Source organism: Emydura macquarii, unplaced genomic scaffold, assembly GCF_026122565.2.
Source record: "Emydura macquarii macquarii isolate MOO-44397 ecotype Brisbane River unplaced genomic scaffold, CSIRO-AGI_Emac_v2 contig_1876, whole genome shotgun sequence".
Lineage (NCBI taxonomy): Eukaryota > Metazoa > Chordata > Testudines > Chelidae > Emydura > Emydura macquarii.
Genome location: NW_027132013.1, coordinates 25,904,576 through 25,924,788, shown reverse-complemented (window position 1 = coordinate 25,924,788; position 20,213 = coordinate 25,904,576). Strand labels below are relative to the sequence as shown.

The following is a 20,213-nucleotide window of genomic DNA, read 5'->3' as shown; positions in this document are numbered from 1 at the left end:
TTGCAAGGGGTGGCCTTTTTGACAGGAATGTACCTTGTATTGTTCCTATGAAAATTGCGCCAAGTTATATAAGTCTTTGAAAAATCTCAGTGCACACGTGTTCAGCAGAGACTTCTTATGGTTTAGTAGCTAAAATCTCCACTAAATATTCCCTCACAGCTCCTATATTCCCTCACAGCTCCTACATGTGATTGAACTATGCATGGTGCCATTGCCACAGAACAACTGAGCATGTTACACACCAGGAAACAGATTAGGACGTGAAGTTTGGTGAGATTGGGACTGGATGGGCAAAAAAACTGAGAATCAGTTGTTTGGGGATTGGGAGGACAACACTCTTGGGGCTGCTAGACACCCCTGCTTTGTGCTGGAGAGCCTAGGCAACAGCTGAGTGAAACTGACATTCTTGTCAGTTTTGCCACTGCTATGGTGAAATTAAGAATGTTAATGTCACATATTTCCTTTCAGGAACATGGTGTTTTGGTGTTTCTGAAAAGAAATTTTTAGGAGGTCTTTGTTTGGGAGAAATTTCAGCAAAATCTGCTTTTGCTCTGAATCACACCAAAAGCAAATGGTAAAATACCGATTCATAGACTATAAGATCAGAAAGGACCATTACGATCATCTAGTCTGACCTCCTGAACAACGCAGGCCACAGAACTTCACCCACCCACTCCTATAATAGACCCCTAATCTAAGAGTTACTGAAGTTTTCAAATAACGATTTAAAGACTTCAAGGTACAGAGAATTCACCAGCAAGTGACCCGTACATGCCCCATGCTGCAGAGGAAGGCAAAAAACCCCCCAGGGCCTATGCTAATCTGCAACGGGGGAAAATTCCTTCCCGAACCCAAATCTGGCAATCAGTTAAACCCTGAGCATGTGGGCAAGACTCACCCAGAAAGAATTATCTGTAGAAACTTAGAACCCACCCCATCTAACGGCCCATCACAGGCTATTGGGCATATTTACCACTAGTAGTAAAGATCAGTCAATTGACAAATTAGGCTGTCCTGTCATACCATCCCCTCCATAAACTTATCAAACTTGAAGACAACTAGGTTTCTTGCTCCCACTGGTCCCTTTGGAAGTGTGTTCCAGAACTTCACTTCCCTGATGGTTAGAAACCTTCATCTAATTTCAAGTCTACACTTCCTGATGGCCAGTTTATATCCATTTGCTCGTGTCCACATTGGTGCTGAATTTAAATAACTCCTCTCCCTCCCTAGTATTTATCCCTCTGATGTATTTATAGAGAGCAATCGTATCTCCCCTCAACCTTCTTTTGATTAAGCTAAACAAGCCAAGCTCTTTGAGTCTCCTCTCATAAGGCAAGTTTTCCATTCCTCGGATCATCCTAGTAGCCCTTCTCTGCACCTGTTCCAGTTTGAATTCATCTTTCTTAAACATGGGAGACCAGAACTGCACAGTATTCCAGATGAGGTCTGACCAACACCTTGTATAACGGTACTAACATCTCCCTATCTCTTCTGGAAATACCTTACCTGATGTATCTTAGGACCATGTTAGCTTTTTTCACAGCTACATCACATTGGCGGCTCATAGTCATCCTGTGATCAACCAATATGCCTAGATCCTTCTCTTCCTCTGTTACTTCCAACTGATGCATCCCCAGCTTATAGCAAAAGTTCTTGTTATTAGTCCCTAAATGCATGACCTTTCACTTTCCACTATTACATCTCATCGTATTTCTATTACTCCAGTTTACAAGGTCATCCAGATCTTTCTATATGATATCCCAATCCTCCTCTGTATTGGCAATACCTCCCAACTTTGTGTCATCCTCAAACTTGATTAGCACACTTCCACTTTTTGTGCCAAGGTCAGTAATAAAAAGGTTAAAAAAAATTGGTTCCAAGACTGATCCCTGAGGAACACCACTAGTAACTTCCCTCCAGCCTGACAGTTCACCTTTCAGTATGACCCGTTTCTCCCCTTTAACCAGTTGCTTATCCACCTTCCAATTTTCACATTAATACCCATCTTTTCCAATTTAACTAATAATTCCCCATGTGGAACTGTATCAAATGCTTACTAAAATCTAGGTAAATTAGATCCACTGCACTCCCTTTGTCTAAAAAATCTGATATCTTCTCAAAAAAGGAGATCAGCTTGGTCTGGCACGATCTACCTTTTGTAAAACCATGTTGTATTTTGTCCAAATTACCGTTAACCTTGATGTCCTTAACTACTTTTTCTTTCAAATATTTTTACAACACCTTGCTTACAACTGAGGTCAAACTGACAGGCCTGTAGTTACCTGGATCACTTTTTTTCCCTTTCTTAAAAATAAGAATTTTGTTAGCAATTCTCCAGTCATACGGTACAACCCCTGAGTTTACAGATTTATTAAAAATCCTTACTAATGGGCTTGCAATTTCACGTGCCAGTTCCTTTAATACCCTTGGATGGAGTTTATCCGGGCCCCCCAATTTAGTCTCATTAAGCTGTTCAAGTTTGGCTTCTACCTCAGATGTGGTAACTTCTACCTCTATATTCTCAATCCAATTAGCCCCCCTGCCACTATCCCTAAACCCTTTATTAGCCTTATTAAAAACTGAGGCAAAGTATTTGTTTAGATATTGGGCCATGCGTAGATTATCCTTAACCTCCACCCCATCCTCAGTGCTTAGCGGTCCCAGTTCTTCTTTCTTTGTTTTCTTCCTGTTTATATGGCTATAGAACCTTTTACTGTTGGTTTTAATTCCCTTTGCAAGTTCCAATTCTACTTGCCTTTTGGCATTTCTCACTTTGTCTCTACATGTTCTGACCTCCAAGAGGTAGCTTTCCTTGCTGATCCCTCTCATCTTCCACTCCTTGTAGGCTTTCTCTTAATCTTCTGTCTGAGATGATTGCTCATCCAGTTTGGGTCTACAACTCTTGCCTGTGAATTTTTTTCCTTGGGATTCAGGCTTTAGATAGTTCCTGCAACTTTGACTTGAAGTAATTTCAAGCCTCTCCACCTTTAGATCCAATGTTTTTAGCCAACCAAAACCCCCAAGTTTTGGCCAATTCTGTTACAGATGTCCTCCTAAGACATGTGATTTCTCTGCCAACAAAAATCGCTGCTCTTTTCACAGAGTGCACAGTAATGAGAGAAGCTGTACCAGAGGCTTTAAATGCCTTTGTTATAATCACCTCTGTTCTTCCATAGGTTCTGTTCACATCTAACTTATACATCTTTACTTCTTTTGGATGTCTGGATTCGTCCAAAAAGAACTACAATACTACCTCCTATTATATGAGGATAATTATGGTGATCTTGGGGACAGAGGTCTGTTTAGTTCACAGAACTACCATGGTTGATAAAATGTATAACCAAGGTTTCACTAAGAGCATGCTAAACTCTAAAACTCCATTGGACAAGCTAATGAGAATGCAAGATACTTTCAGTGAGAAGAGGAAGAAACCTACCAATCGTGAAGCTGAAAAGTAGTTTACAGGATTTATAGGAATCTGCATATTGCCAAAGGACTGATAAGAGTGGGGGACCTCAGGAATCTATTGTGTAACGGTAATGACAGATTCTCATGGGTTTCTTACATTGCAGTATGTCTGAAATTCTGACCGGTCTTTCCAAAAAGCATTGGCCTTGAGCCCCATGGTCAGATCAAACTAAAGAGAGTGTCTTTTGCTTCAGCTGACAGACTGATGTGTGTTTCTTGAAACACCAATATCTAAACCTCAAGAGACACATAAACATCATTTGTGAATTTCCTCTGAGATGCTAGAAGGGTGTTTATCACTGTCTTAGAATGAGTGTCTGTAGTTCCTTCCTCTCAGGTTCCCAGACACAATTTAGACAGCACCAGGTATTGGTTCAGGTTGCACTATGCTTTGTGTGCGCATTGGGAGCTTGATAGGAGGTTCCAGTTGTAATTAAATCAGATCTGAGAACCAATACCCAAGAAATTAATAAGAAGGTGATTATAAGTATGTACAGCTCTTTCTGTTCCCTTTCATGTCAGTGTCATAATAAATTGTGTTCATGAAACAAGTCTGTTCTCTTCCACAAGACAGTATTCTGAGATAATGTTTTATTGATTTTTTTTTTAAATCACACATTTCTAACCTGAAGTTCTTTCCAGAGTTTTGTCCTCACTTCTCTGCCTTGTTTTACAATTGCTCTTTCTCTAGATTGTTTCTTTGCCAGTATCTTGTCCAATTTATTCATCCTCTTTATCGCTTCTCGAATCTGAGGATCTACATTTTTCTCTTCGGTATTTTCTAGAATGATAGAATTTGCTGTAGATTAGATATAAAATAGGATGTGAGCTTTAAGTATTTAATAAAAAAATCACAAGCCAATTATATGGCAAAACAGCTTCAGTAGGAATAGGACCATTCACTAGCACATGTTGCTTTCTATTGGTTGGTTACAGCAGGAAAGAAATATACGGTCCTTCTAGAAGATAACATAACTCTTCCTTTAGCTGAAGTGGTAGATGCCTGTGTTTCTGGATATATACAACCAGAGTTCTAGTTTGTTAGGTGTGTAATATTTATTCTGGGGAAGCAGTGGTTTATCCATAGCAAAGGTTGTAACCACAATCCCATAATAAGGAGGAAACTTAAAAAATTCTTATGCTTTCAGATTTTTAGAGGCAAATCTCACTGACAACTAAAATGTGTCCTGAATTTTTTGATTAAATACTTTTTTATCTCAAAATTACTCAAACAGCTCCATTTTTAAAATGCTGTAAAGCATCTAAAGTTTCAATATGTTCCTCTACCTGCTCAACAAAAAGTTACAATACCAAACAATGGGAATCTCAGGTAGATTTTGACATTTGAACTGGAAAGAAGCAATTAAGTGCAGAAACAATAAAATGCTTAAGAAATTACCATTATTTCAAGATTAAACAGGATTCTCTGTCCATGAAACCAACAGAGAAATATATATATTTGTGATCAACCTCTGAACAGGCCCAGTGTTCTTTTCAAAATCAAAAGGAAACTTCAGGATCTAGTAAAATAGTTTTTCTGCAGACATTCTTCTCTAAAATTGGCCCCTTGTTTACAGGAATACGTACAAGTCTACTCACTAGAAGAGCTAAGATAGGAAGAAAGAGCTGAAGTGACTTGCCAAATTTACATGGGAAACATGTAATAGAGCCAAAACAGAACCCTACTCCCAGGTTTAATATTCACTAGATCATAGTGCCTCTCTTACAAATTACCTCACATTTCTGGACTATAGCCTCAGTTGATGTAAACCAGCATAGAGCCACAGAAGTCAATGATATAGTTTTGCTATGAATGGCCTCATTATCCATATAAATGATTGATCCTTTTTTAATTCCTAAAAAGTTATTGGCCTCAGTGATCTGGAACAACATTTGCAACCTTAACTATGGAATCACAAGCAGCAATTCTATTCATATGCATGACTTAACAACCCAGTAAGGAGAAGTATTATATATGTGGGATGCAAAAGAGTGTTAATATAATACTTTTTGCTTTTCTGACATTTTGGAACTAGATTCACCTTTGCAGGATCACCCCACCCATCAAGCCTGGGGTTCAGCTGTGTTGGAGGGGAAAATTCACAAGGGAGGAGGTTAGTGATTCTGCCAGGGGAAAGCAGCTTTAAAATCCAGCTTGGTCTCCATGTCTAAAAGAGTGCCTCTCACGGCTGGCCAGGACATGTAGAACTACTGAACAGATCCCAACCACTTTTTGGGGCTTCAACAGACAATTCCTGCCACAGTGGAATGGATGCAGTACATGTTGCCCTAACACTGCTCTAGACACACTCCAGACCATTGGGTTCTGCAGACTTGGGTTGACAAAACCAAGAAAGATGCATCAGGCATTCAGATACCACACCTATCACTATAGTATAGAAACCTAGACAGAATCAAACCCACAAGTTTAAACTTTTGACCTTCACACTGCTTGAACAGTTATTTTTCTTTCTTCTTCTTTTATTTAATAAAAGGACAAATACAAAAACCACATCCCTCCTGTAACCTCATTAATTCCTCTCTTGAAATATCATCACCCCACACTTCTCTTCCCTTTCATCACTCCTCTGTCACCCTTTCTGGGAACCTGTTTTACTGCTTTGTTAACTCAATGAATCTGAAAAATAATACCTTCTTTCACATTAGTTAGCTTCCATTCAGATGCTTTATTGAATTTAGAAGCCTGAGTTTCTGTACACTCATCTTCAGAACCTACTGAGCTAGAAACATATTCTGAAAAACAAAAGCCATAAAAAGACCATCACAAAAATATTGATTTCAAATAACTTTAAAACATTTGATTAAAATGTTAAATATCAAAGAACAAAGTACATTTTTCCCTGTCAGTCAAAAAATAGCATCTCTAAAACACTCCACAACAGATTATTGTCTAGGCACATTCCAGTACATTATGACATTGTAGTTAAAACACAGGACTGAGAATCAAGATATATGCTTTATTCTTTGCCCTACCATGAAATCTACCAGGTGTGACAAGTTGTTTAAGCTTTCTGTGCCTTCATCTCCTTACTGCAGGGGTTCTCAAACTGGGGGTTGTGACCCCTAAGGGGGTCACGAGGTTATTATGGGGAAGTCACGAAGTTATTATGGGGAAGTCATGAGCTGTTAGCCCCTGTGCATGGTGGTAAGGATGGTATGGCATTGGGGGTGGGGGGTAAATCACCTTTGGGAGAGGGAGTCATCACAAATTGAAATATTTTCAAAGTGGGTCCAAGAAAAAAAAGTTTGAGAATCTCTGCCCTACTGTAAAATACCAATACATGATTACTCATCTTTTAGGGGGTGAGAAGTATTGGGAAGCTTTATTTCATTAATATCTGTGAAGTGCTTTAGCACCTTCCATCTGAAGATCTCCTATAAGTACCATGTAGTAGTAGTATTAGAAAATGTAATATTTCATTTTATTTAAAATATTTCTTTTTCAGATGTATATTTTATACTTTCCATTGCTAGGTGGGTAAAACTGAGATAACTGACAAATGCTATGGAACTTCTCATTCATGACTTTTTTTTTTCCTCCTCCAAGTTATAAATCCTGAAACTTAATTCACATAAATGCAAACATGAAATACTAAGAGCAAAATCCTGCTCTTATATCCATAGGGTGAATTTTGACTCCATCATTCTGTTCTTACAGACACAGAATTCGCCATTTGCATCCTCTACACATTCAAGAGTAGAATTTTACACAAGTTACATACTAGTAGTTGGCGATGCTGACCAACAAGGTAAACTTAGTCATTCTCATACCTGGGCGCTCATTAGCACTCTGCATCTGCTGCTGGAAAATGCAGTTAATTTCTCCCTCAGAAGTCTGTGGAGATGTTCTCATTTTCTTGGTTTCATGCTTCTCGTTATCATCATCTTTGTCTTCCTCTACACTGCTGTTTCTTGAATCGTCTTCTTTATGATCAACTGGTGAAGAAACCTAAAAATTATGTAAATTAATTTCCACAAAAGTATGAATCTTTTAAAAATACGTTATTTTCTTTCTTATAATGCTAATAATAGTGACTTTGAAGTTCTGCAGCAGCTTCTATCCTGTGGTGAATTAACGCACGGGCCCCTGGGGTCCATGCCCAGGGGCCTCGACCAATTTGGGGGCTCCCAGCAGGAGCACCGGAATCTTGGTAGAAGTGTGGGGGGCACGAGGCCCCACCCCATAGTCCACCTTCTCCCCCTAAGGCTAAGGCCCACCTCAGACCCCCAGGGGGAAGAGGCTGGTGCTGCTGGCAGGGCCTGCATTTTGTGGTAGGGGAGCTGATCACTTTACCAGTTCCCCCACCATGAAGGGCAGCCCCTGCCAGCGCCACTCCATGCCTGCCTGAGGCTTGCAGTTTGGGGAGAGCAACACGGCCTCCTGCCCCCTGAACTATACCCATGTTAAAAAGTGGGTGGGCATGGTCCTCCCACTTTTAAAAGTGGGGGTCTATGTCCCCTCTGGCTCCCCCAGTACCAGTAACTGTGTGTTTTTAATGAGGTGTGGGGGGCCGAATTGTTCCTTGAGTCCAGGGCCCCAATACATTTTAATCTGCTTCTATCCAAGGATCTCGGAGCATTTTACAAATAAAAAAGTCTTACAACACTTCTGTGAGATACATAAGTATTATCCCTATTTTACAAATGAGTGAACTGAGGCACAAAGTGTTAAAATGAGTTGCTCAAAATCTCACAGCAAGTCAATGCAGTACTTGAATTCTGGTATCCTGATTCCCAAACACTGATATAATTCTATGCCACAATCCTTGCCCTGAAATTCAAAGTTGATTTCAAATATTAGTATCTTCACAGGGGGGACAAACACTGTACTTACACTGGAATTGGTTGAACTAGATAAATAATGGCACTTGAAATATCTCTTAACCATATTCCCCTCACTACAGGCACTTCCCTTAGTCAGGATTGTGCTTAATCAGGAATTCAACTTACCTGAGATCTCCCAAGTGTGCTCAGTTTACAAGTGCAATGATATTTATTCTAACTTGTTTGCAGTGTTAGTTGTAGCTATGTCGGTCCCAGGATATTAGAGAGACAATATGGGTAAGGTAATATCTTTTATTGGACCAACTTTAGTTAATGAAAGAGACAAGTTTCTGAGCTATACAGAGCTGAAGAAGAGCTCTGTGTAGCTTGAAAGCTTTTCTCTCACCAACAGAAGTTGGTCCAATCAAAGATATCATCTCATTTATTCTGTTAACCATGCAAAAACAACCCAGGAACTGAAAGTCAACTTGCGGGGTTTTTTGTTCAAAAGTTGCAGTCACCATTTGGTACAGTTGTGGTTTAGGTACAGTCAGTTCAAATCTGAGTGCTGTTGCGACTCCATGTGCCAGGCTGCAACACCACACATTCAAATGCGATCTGAGCATCCCTTTGATGAGGCAGCTGGGCCAAATTCGAGTGAACCTGGAACACAGAGTCACAATACCACTGAAACTGTGACAACTATAAAAAGTTGTGTGCTAAAAGTTGCAGTTTCTGCAACAAAAATCGCAACCCACAATTTTCTTACAGCTTTAATTATCATCAGTAATAAAAGATTCTGTAACCCCAAGAACCCCTGGATGCCAACTGGCAAGGGAGTTACAAACATATCCTGGTATATAAAATCTGGTGCACTAAAGAATATGAGGTCTTAAATGAATGCCAGGTTCCCACTGGTCATTCATATCATTGTGAAATGTATGTATAGATACTATGTAAGGAGTTATGTATGTATAATGATAATAAATTCCTCAAGTCTGCATGATGCTGATAAACCAAGTGCCAGCTCTGGCCAAAGCCGCAGGCGTTAGCTAAGAACTGACAAACTCATAGCTGGAAACCAAAAAAGCTCATCTGTATAATAGTTTTGTTCCAAATAGGCATTAGTCTTAGAAGAATGTACTTAAGTGTCTAGACTCCATGAAATTCTTGTAAATTGCTGCATGCATTAATCTCACTTGTAATGTCTGTATTCTGTGCTAAGGAAATATGTAGGTTTTGCTTTTTAACTTTGAAAAGGCTATGTCTACACTACAAAATTATGTCGATCTAAGTTACTTACATTGGCATACAACCACCACAGTAATTAAATCACTTTTTGCTTGTCCACACTACGCTCCTCATGTCTGCAATGCATGTCCTCACTAGCAATGCTTGCATCGATGCAGAGAACAGTCCACCAGGGGTAGTTATCCCATGGTGCAACATGCCATCATCTAGCACAGGGTGTTTTGGGAAGGTTTTGCAATGCCTCCTGGGGCTGAAATGAGTCACAGAGGACTGACTCAGAGCATGATTTCAACATCCCATAATGCAGTGTTCTCCATTCCATAATTTCATCTGCATCCCATGAGGCATTGCACCTCTTTTCAAAACCCCAGCAAACCCACACGTCCCTCCTCACTGTCTGCCATCTGTTTCAGAAGCCTGGATCCTGTACAGCTCTGCACTATTGTGATGAGCATTGCAAGCACAGGGGGCCTGATCCTGCAGTCTTAGCAGAGCGGCCAGAGGAGCCGTGTGAAACATGACGATTCCTTGGAGGCTAGATTAGTGTGGGACATAGAAAGAAACAATTTAAAATTGTTGGACGCATTCAGAGAGCAGCTGCAGATGGTGGAGTGCCCATTCTGGACTCAAGAAACAAGGACTGACTGGTGGGATCACATTGTCATGCAGGTTTGGGATGATGAGCAGTGGCTGCAGGACTTTTGGATGCAGAAGGCCACATTCCTGAATCTGTGTGCAGAGCTCACCCCAGCCATGCAGCGTAGCGACCCCAAAATGTGATGTGCACTGAAGTAGAGAAGTGAGTGGCAATTGCTCTGTTGCCAATCAGTCAAGAATCAATTTGGAGTTGGGAAACCCACTGTGGGAGCTATTGTGATGCAAGTGTGCAGGACCATTAATCACATCCTGCTATGTAGGACTGTGCTTCTGGGCAATATGTAGGACATAGAGGATGGTTTTGCAGCAATGGGGTTCCCAAACTGGGCTGGGGCAATAGAGGGCACACATATCCTTATTTTGGCAGCAGAACACCTTGCCACAGAGTATATCAACAGAAAGGGCTACTTCTCTATGGTGATGCAAGAGCTATTGGATCACCAGCGATGATTTATCAACATCAATGTGGGCTAGTGAAGGAAGGTGCATGACACACGCATCTTTGAGAACACAGGACTATTCAGAAACCTGCAAACAGGGACATTCTTTCCAAACTGGCAGATTACCACTGGGTATGTCAAAATGACAATAGTGTTCCTGGGGGACCAGCCTATCATCCCTTACTCCCATCACTCATCAAGCTGTACACCAGCCACTTCGAAAGCAGCAAGGAGCACTTCAACTATAGCTCAGCAGATGCAGAATGAGTTGAATATTCCTTTGGCTGTTTGAAAGGCTGTTTGAAAGTTTGTTGCCTCTAAAGATTAGACCTCAATGAAAAAAATATCGCTATGGTTATAGCTGCCTGCTATGTGCTTCATAAAATCTGTGAAGCAAAAGGGGAAAGGTTTCCAACAGGGTGGAGGGCGGATTGGAACAGCTGACTGCTGATTTTGAGCAGCCGGATAGGAAGGCTGTAAGAGCTCAGTGCAGAGCTGTTTGGCTCAGGGAGGCTTTGAAAGACCATTTTAACAGTGAGCCACAGTAATGTATGTTGCTGTACTGTGCTCTACCTGGCAATGTTTTTTGCACCCCTGTATGAACCTTGTAATGAATGCAGGGTGTGTAGTAATAGAACACTGCAAATGCATCTATTACTATTATCTGTGAAAGATATCAACTCCAGGCAGCATATGTTGTGACTAATAAAGATGAATTAAGTTTCCATAAATAGACTTTTATTCCATTCCCACGCAAACAGATACATTTATAACTGAATGAAATTTAATAAATACAGGGGAAAGAACTTTTGAAGGGGAAAGAACAGTCATTTCCATTTCAGAAACACATTCACCAACCGTGTCTCTCATAGGTCAGGTATGTGCAGCTGTGATTGTCTGTGTCTGTGATGGAGTGGTAGGGGTAGTGCAGCACCCACGGATGCCACGAGGAATGTGGGGGATGGAAGATGTAGGGAGGTCCTAGAATACAGTTCTCTATGGGCTGCAGAGGGAAGGAGAGGATGGGACTGTTGAACCTGAATGTCAACAAGAGTCTGCAGCATCTCTGTTTGCTTCCTGAAAAGCATTAGCACCTCCTGCTGCACATCCCTCTCCATTTCCCATGCCTTTCTCCTCTTCACTATATCCCTGACCATGTTATCCATGAGGGTGATCCTCCAAGCCCTATGCTCAGTATCCGAATCACCAGAGGCTTACAGGATCTCTTGGAACATGTTATTCCGTGTCCTCTTCCTTCTCCTCTGCTGGCTGAGCTGCTCCACTGGTGTGGATGGAGAGACCCCCAATGATACATTTTCAGCTACAAAAGATACAATGCACAGAGGTACTATTGTGAGTGAATTCATAAGATAAATAAAAACTTGGTATACTGAATTCACTCCCCTTGAACCACACAAGTTGCAAGCACTACATTCTCATTTTTCCTCAGGATTGATAGAGCATGGCGGCAGTCCCAGCCATGGTGAGTACGACCCTGGGGTGAGGGAGCGAGTTAGGGAAATAAGGGGGAATAGCGCATGGGCATGAATACAAACATATTGGGCAACTGAACTGAATATCTGGCACCATTTTTCACCAGTGGTTGTCATTTTACCTGATATCTCACTCCTGAGGAAAGCAGAAGCTGAAAGGGAACAGCTCCTGTAGGCATCTAGCTGCAGACCAGGTCTGTATGCTGCTAGGCTGTGTGCTGCAATGACGCCTGCTGAAAGTAATCGCTGAGTGGTGTGGGAAAGGTGTCCCACTGTGGCAGAAGAAATAAGGCAGCCTTCCCCAGAAACCTTCAGCAGAGGATTGAAGACAACCTCCAGGAAAGTTTCATCGAGACTTCTATGGAGGATTCACAGGACTTCCCAGGGCACATAAACAAATTGTTCCATGGGGCCTCTTCTACCTAGCTGTTCAGGGGAATGAAAAGCAGAGAGGATATCTACCTCTATTGGTTGTTCCACTAAAGCATCTAACATAAGTAAAAAAAGAATAAATCAACAGATATGTCCTTGTACCTTGGGGGTTCCATCCTTGCAATGTTAAAGCAAACTGCACTCTTACCAGACGTTCCTTCCTCTGCATCTTGCTCACCTGTGCTGGACTGTAGGGACTAGCTGGACTGTGCAGGACTCAAAAACATATTCCGGCTCACAGCACAGCTGGATCCCCCAGTCACTTGTCTCCCATACTCCTTCTTCTCTTCTTCACTGTACACAGCGGGGGCCCGTGACTCAGGCTCCTCCTAAGTCACCACAGGGCTCTTGGGGATGGTGGAGGGGGTCTTCTCCAAGGATGGCACGCATCTCTGTGTAAAAGCAGCAAGTCTGCAGCTCCACATCAAAGCGATTGTTAGCCTTCCTTGCCTTTTGGTATGCCTGCCATGTGGCTCCTTGGCTTTCACGCAGTACGGCTGCCCTTCTCCTTCTCATGCCCTTCTCCTCCATGCCCCAAGCAATCTGCTCATAGATGTCGACATTTCTATGGCTGGATCAGAGCTGTGCCTCCACAGCCTCTTCTCCCCACAGACCCAGGAGATCTAACACCTCTTGTGTACTCCAGGCAGAAACATGTCTGCAAGGTGGAGCCAGCACAGTCAGCTGGGCATTTGCTCAGTGTGCTCTAGAGTCACTAGCTGAGCTCTCCAGGCTGGGCAAACAGGAAATGCCATTTCAAAAATTCACGGAGCTTTAAAGGGGACAGCAGCAAAGTTCAAAGGGTGACCAGGGTGGTCAAGGTGGGGCATTGTGGGACACCTCCTGGAGGCCACTAACAATCAATGTAAGTAGCGCAATGTCCACACTGACACTGCTTCAACCTAACTGTGTCGACCTAAATGCTACACAACTCATGGAGATGGCATTATGAAGTCAACGTAGTGGATGAGTTACGTCAGCAAGAGCAAAATTTTAGTGTAGACACTAACATAGTTATGTTAATGTAAGCTGCCTTGCGTCTACCTAATTCTGTAGTGTAGACCAGGCCTAAATGTAAAATATAAAACAGGATCACAAGAGAATTTTTCATCTCTTTGCTGTTTCAACTCTCTCCGGGCCAGAAGCCCTAAACCGAAGCAAGAGATCCTCCAGAGTAATCCCTGAAAGATGAAAGATCACTACAACTCTGTCACTCTTAGGATTTCGAGCGCAATGAATTATGGGTATGTTTGCTTGCCTTAACCTGTAAATAACTCTTATTTCTTTTTCCTAATTAATAACCTTTAAGAAAGTTTATTATAGGATTGGCTACAAGCGTTGTCTTTGTTGTAAAATCTAAGGTACCCGTTGATCTAGGGTAAGTGACTGGTCTCTTGGGACTGGAAGCAACATGAATATTGTGTGATTTTTGGTGTGAGTGACCATTTAATGACTAGGTCCAGCTTGTCTGGGTAGAAAGATATACTAGAAGTCACAGACAATCCCCTTAGGCTCTCAAGGTAAGACTGCTATACTGATCCAAGAGATCACATTTGTTACTGGGTTGGTGAAATCTAGTTATAGAACATACCACCAGTTTGGAGTGTCTGCCTTGTTTCTGACAGCCTGCCCTGAGATAGGCACTCATGGTCATGACCCACTCCAGACAGACTCCAGCACGACAGCCTGTATCAAGGCAGAGTTGTCAAACAGGTTTTCTGTTTGCCAGAGGAAAGATGTTTATTCACTGTCTCTCTGTCAGCATGTAAATTGAGCACTGTAAGCCAACGCAATGGAAGCCCCATTTCCATACAAAGTCAACAGGTGGAGAGATGTGAAATCAACAGGGAGGAAGCACATCAGAGAATAAATCACAGGGGGTTATCCTGACTCTTGGTACAGGCTATGAACTTTGGGAGCTATAAGGAAAAGGTAAGGAAGACATCCCTTTATTCTGCAATAAGGAAGTAATCAGGCAGCGTGATTACATTTAGAAAAACAGGATCACAACGAACCTTGGCTGAAACATTGCAAAGGACATTCAGGATTAGATAAACTTCTTTAGACAGAAGGTTAACCTGTTAAGTTTAGTCTCTAGAAACATGTTATGATTTTGGTTTTATACAAAATCCCTTTGTTTCCATTTTCTTTACTCACTATCTCCTGAACCTCAAATCTTTGATAATAAATGTATTGTTGTTTTAACTATAAATATATCTCAGTGCTGTGATATTATAAAAGCGCTGATCCTGAGTTGAATCATTCAAGCTGGGTGTACACTGTTCCCTTGAGGACAGTAGACCTGGTATTTCTGTGAGTGTTCAGTGGATAAGGGGCTGGACACTCCAGGGGAATGCTGAAAAGGGGCTCAAAGACTGGAGTGCACCTATTCTTAACCTTCAAGGCAAAGTAAGGGCTGACAATAGCCCAGAGGACTTTGTTTGGGTGGCTAACAGGCTAGTGGTGTCAGGGAGCTAATATCCAGTTAAGCACAAGCAAGACAAGGGGGATAACAAGGTAATTCATAGTCCTGGGTACCCCACGAACCATCACAAACTCTGCCTTAAGTTACATTTGTTCAACCCCCTGTTACCAATGTGGTAGCAAAGATTTAACTGAGGGCAGAATTTAGTTAACAATTTGACTAGTGGTGCATAAAACAGAATATGGTGATCTCAGCTAACAGAGAGAAAAAGTAGTAGAGATGTACATAAGTCATTAAAGCAAGCAGATATTACTCTCAATACATACAAGAAGCTGAACTGTGTACGCACACTCTCTCTTGAAACTAGAACTGAATTTTAAATTACCTTCTTTCTATTATAATATTCATTAGCACTTACACACCAATTTTCATCTATAAAGCACTTTATAAGGGTTTTACATAGATTTATTATTTTCCTTTTATAGATAGGGAAAAATAAGGAACAAAGATTGTGACCTGCCAAAGGTCATAGTAATTACCTTTGACAAGCATGGCTCTGGTGTTAGAACCTCCAAAGATGCACTTAAAGCTCTGCTTCCAGGATGAGCTCTTGAGCTAGATGCCGGTCTTGAAATTTCATCCAAGTTTCCTCTTGTAATATCCATTCTGATCCTAAATGGACAGAGAACAACAAATGTTACTATATATCAATAGCTTATTTATTAAACAAAAAACCCGCACAAGGCTTAGGCAACAAATTAAATAAACCTAGAAGTCTTACCCCTGACAAATTATGCAACCTTTAGAAAAAACATATACAGTACACATTTGTTTAAGAAAAGTGCAAAATGAAGTTAAGTATATGGGTTATGTGGGATGCCAGACCCAGCCAAAAATTAAGTAGGTTGGTGGCAGGCACTATAAGTGTATCTGAACAGCATGCTCAATCCCTAAATATGTTCTCACCAAAAGGAAATGCCAAAACAGACCATTTTAAAATCTTGGCTCCACAAAGATAGCATCAACAAAAGAAAATAGCGAGGCTGAAGTATTTAGTGCACATATCGAATACATCCCAGTAAAGTGATATTACAGTCAAATGGAATTGGGCAATATCGCTTTCACTTCAGTGTAAGGCATACCACAATACTATTATTATTATTGTTATCTAAAATTATATATATAGAACATTACATTTACACTTCATTTTTACAAACACAGAAAAGCGGCAGGTACGACAGAACAGAGAAAGTTACAGTATTTATTTATTCTGATCTGCAAAGCTCTTAATCATTCAGTCCATTGGTTCCCCATCCTATATTTTGGAAACCAATTAAACACTTTCAATTTACATTCATATTAAAACATTTCATATAATTATATATTAACATGGTGGGTTGATCCTATTTATTTATGGAGGGATGAGCAATGACGCACATTCCAAGCCCAGATAAGCCGGACGAAACTTTCAGACACCTTCCTCCCAAAATGCCTAAGATAAATTATGAGCCTTGCAAAGCACATGGAAAGTAAATCCAGACGAAAGATGATTATTGCAAAGACAAGGAGTTTAATCAATGGGGATATCAAGTAGAAGAAATTGTTTATTAGTTTAAAGAGTAAGAAATTATAGGATTTAGCAAGAGAATGGACATGGAAAGAAAGAGATGAGTCAAATTTCACGTCAAAATAGTGAGCCTGGGAGACAGAAAGATAAGAAGTACATGTCAAACTTCTGCAGTTTCTCACACCTAAATAATTTTCCACCCGTGGCGCTCTTTCAGATATACTGTCCTGAAATAGTTAACTAGAAAAATATATTTAAATTGTATTTCTCTTTAAAGCTAGTTTTTCTGAGATGGTCAAAATTTCTCAAACTTTGTCAAGAAATGGCCATTTGGGGCAAGCAGAAATTGTTTTTTACAATAACCATTTTTTCCACAAAAACGAAAATTTGATCTTATGTTTTTCAGTTTCTTTCTTCCCTTTTTCAGTTACTAAATGGAAAAAAGAGTGAGACTTGGCAAAAAAGAGATTAAAAAATGAAAAAGGAAGGAAAAAAATGAGACAGCCTCAAAAAAAACAAAATGAAAATTTTTGAAACAAAACTTTATAGATATTTTTGCAAAAATTTTCAATCAATCCAAAATTGTTCGTTTTCAAGAAGCATGGAAAGAATATGAGAGAAATGCCATACATGACTAGGTGCAAGCCATTCATCCAAAGCAGGGTCATAAGTCCATAAGACAATATTTTAGCATTTGGTTCTCTGACAACGTATTTGAGTCTATTTTAGACATGTCTTTGGGTTGCTGAAAGATATGCCACTAACAGATGTAAGAGAGAAAATACAGAGAGGCCATATCTTTTATTGGACCAGCTTCTGGTGATGAAAGAGACAAGCTTTGAGCACCACAGCATTGTTCTTCAGGTGCGGGAAAGGTACTCTTTTTAATATGATTTTTAAGAAATTTACCTTTCCCAGACCTGAAGAAGAGCTTTGTGTTGCTCAAAAGTGTGTTGCTTTCACCACCAGAAGCTAACCTAATAAAAGATATTACCTCACCCACTCTGTCACTCTCATATCCTGGGACCAAAACAGCTACAACACGATCAACAATAAGAGATGTAGTCAGACACTGCCCATCACACAGCTGAAACACCTCTTGTGCACTTGTTATTCCATCCTAAACAGGAAATAATTTACACCCAAGAAGTCTCTTCCTTGAGACAGCTGGATGTAAATAACTGGGTCCCCTGTTGTTCTTCCCTCAAAGTGCTAGTGGTGCTGCCAGGTGCCTTTGGCCACACCGCTCCTCTCAGCGCCCTGTCACACTCTGTGTGGGTGCATCTGGAGTGGTGCCTGCCAACCCAAGGGGCAGAGGAAATTGCTCCGGCCCAGCCAGGGGGGGTAGCCAGAAGTGATGTTTTGGCAAGGCCTGTGATTGACACGGGTGAGCCCACACAAACTCAAGTGTTTCCCTAACTTCCAGGCACATGATTGGCAGCAGGAAGCTCGGGAAGCGACAGACAGAGACACTAAGCTGCCTAGTGCTCCAGTTGCCAAAGTAGCTTAAGCGGCGTGTCCGCAGCAGAACTTTGGCAACCAATTGGGCGGGCCTGCTTTCGGAGTGGGTGGGCCAGGGCCCATCCGTAGCTACGCCCACATGCAGCCCCTGCCCCGGGGCAAACCGGGGGGATGCGCAGCCCTCCTAGCTTCCCCGTACAGAAGGCACCGTTTGTGGGCAGCGCTTTAGGTGACGCGTTGCCTTCGTTCTTGGCTACTTCCCGGCTCCTCTGCCCCTGGTGTCTCGTTACGGGCCAGGAGCGCAGCGAGGCCGCGGCTGCAGGGACTGGGAAAGGAGCCCCACAGGCCTTCGGCTCCCGTCCCAGCCTTCCGGGCAACAGGCCGCGAGGAGTAGCGGCAGGTGGCGAGCCCAGCGTGCCCGCTCAGTTACCGGCCCCGCCCTACTTACCCTGGAGGACTCAGGAGCGCAGCCGGACTCGGGAACAAGGGAGTCAGGGCGTGATCACGCGTGCCCCGCTCCGCCACCCTCCCTGTGCCGGCGGGCGCAGGGCGCAACGCGCGGCGCCTCTTTCGCAGGCAGCGCTCCGGTGCACACAGTACCGCCGGGAACGCCGTTTCCATGCCAACCAACAACACTCAGCACTTCCTGGTTTATTTCTCGCGAGAATTGTATACCCTCCCCCGCCCCCTTCTCTTTACTTCCTCCAGTCCACGGCCACAGAGCGGGCGATACCATGCACGGGGGAAAGCGGGGGGGGAAGGGATTGCTGTCCGGAGCAGGCTGTCTCTAGGCACCCAGCTGAGGGAGGATTCATCTCCTGCCCGTTCGTGGCGAAGAGGCGAGCAGGGCCGCCCCGCTCTGTTCCGCGGGCTCTGCCCGCACCGTCACCCGGGCTGGGCTGGACGTGCTGGCTGGGCCCTGCCCTCCCGGGGAGGCGAATGGCGATTCGGAGCGATGTGAGCATGCGCAGTACCAACACTTGGTCCCTCGGTTTCATTCCGTTCCCTGGCAGCAGAGGGCGGGAGAGGCGACCGGGGCTCCCCTCCCCGTCGCTGCAGCCGCAGCCAGAGACACGCGTGGCTCGGTTCAGCGGGGTAGCGCCAAAAACGGACCGGCACCGTTTGTGACACACGGGGTGCCCGACCGACGGCGAGTGTCTGTCACACTCTCCTACCTCGCACCGCTCCATCCTCTGGCCCAGGGGTAACACATCTGGGCGGATCACGTGTCTCCGTCAAAATCTGCTACCTCGCTCCGCTGGTCTTTGAGCAGCCACTCTTCCTGCTTCTGAGACGCTCCTCAAATACTTTTCCTTCTTCTTTTTCACTTCAGCTGTTCTTCAGACTCCCATTTCTCCTTCCTGATTATATTTTTACATGTCACTTGCTGCCATTTAAACTCCTTTCTATTTTCCTCCTTAGGATTTAAGTTCTTTTACTTCGTTGTTTTGCTCCTGTGTGACTTTTTCCTTTTCTTTCCATGTGTTTTAATTTGTGGTATAGATTTACCTTGTTCCTCTATTATGGTGTCTTTTTAAAAGTTTCTATGCACCTTTCAGAGATTTCACTTTTAGTACTCTACCTTTTATTTTTGGTTCAACTAGCTTCCTAATTTTTTTTGTAGTTCCCCTTTCTGCAATGAAATGCTAGGTTGGTGGTCAGCTTTGCTATATTAATTCCCACATTTTTAATTTTATGATGTTCTGGCCAGTATTATCAAGCAGTTCATCTATATTCACCTCTTGCACCATCTCCATGCTCCACTTACCACTAAAGCAAAGATTTCCTCTCCTCCCTGTTCCAGGACCAACTGCACCAAGAAGCTTCCATTTAAGGACTCCAGAAATTTTATCTCTGCATCTCATCCTGAGATGACATACCCAGTCAATATGGGATAGTTGAAATCCACCATTTTTATTCAGTTCTTCATTTTTATTGTCTCTGTAATCTCCCAGACTGTTTCACTGTCCTTATCACCATCCTGGTCAGGTGGGCAGGAGTATGTCCCTATTGTTATATTGCTATTAATGAAGCAGGGAGTTACTGTCTAGAGATACTCTATTTTATATTTTAGTTCATTTACAATTTTTCCTTCATTGGGCGATACGCTTTCTTTCACATATACTACCATTCCCCTCAGCAGGATGACCTATTGTGTCTTTACAATAATTTTGTTTCCTGATACAACATTGTCCCATTCATTAATTAGCCTCATTCCACCAAGTTTCAGTTAT

At 42.4% G+C, this 20,213-nt stretch overlaps 1 protein-coding gene across 2 annotated transcripts in view; it reads right to left on the bottom strand.

Annotated features, from left to right (window-relative positions):
- FSIP1 (fibrous sheath interacting protein 1) overlaps positions 1-18,667 on the bottom strand; it is a 150,284-nt gene extending 131,617 nt beyond the window's left edge. Inside the window, exons 1-5 of one of the 2 annotated variants that reach the window (XM_067558022.1) lie at positions 18,428-18,667; positions 15,491-15,623; positions 7,261-7,438; positions 6,121-6,222; positions 4,095-4,267 (exon numbers count right to left, since the gene is read on the bottom strand). In XM_067558022.1, coding sequence (XP_067414123.1) covers positions 4,095-4,267; positions 6,121-6,222; positions 7,261-7,438; positions 15,491-15,623; positions 18,428-18,600 — 759 coding nt within the window. In that variant the 5' untranslated portion in view covers positions 18,601-18,667. The remainder of the gene's footprint in view (positions 1-4,094; positions 4,268-6,120; positions 6,223-7,260; positions 7,439-15,490; positions 15,624-18,427) is intronic. The other variant, XM_067558023.1, reaches the window with a different exon arrangement.
- Between the last annotated feature and the right edge of the window lie 1,546 nt (positions 18,668-20,213).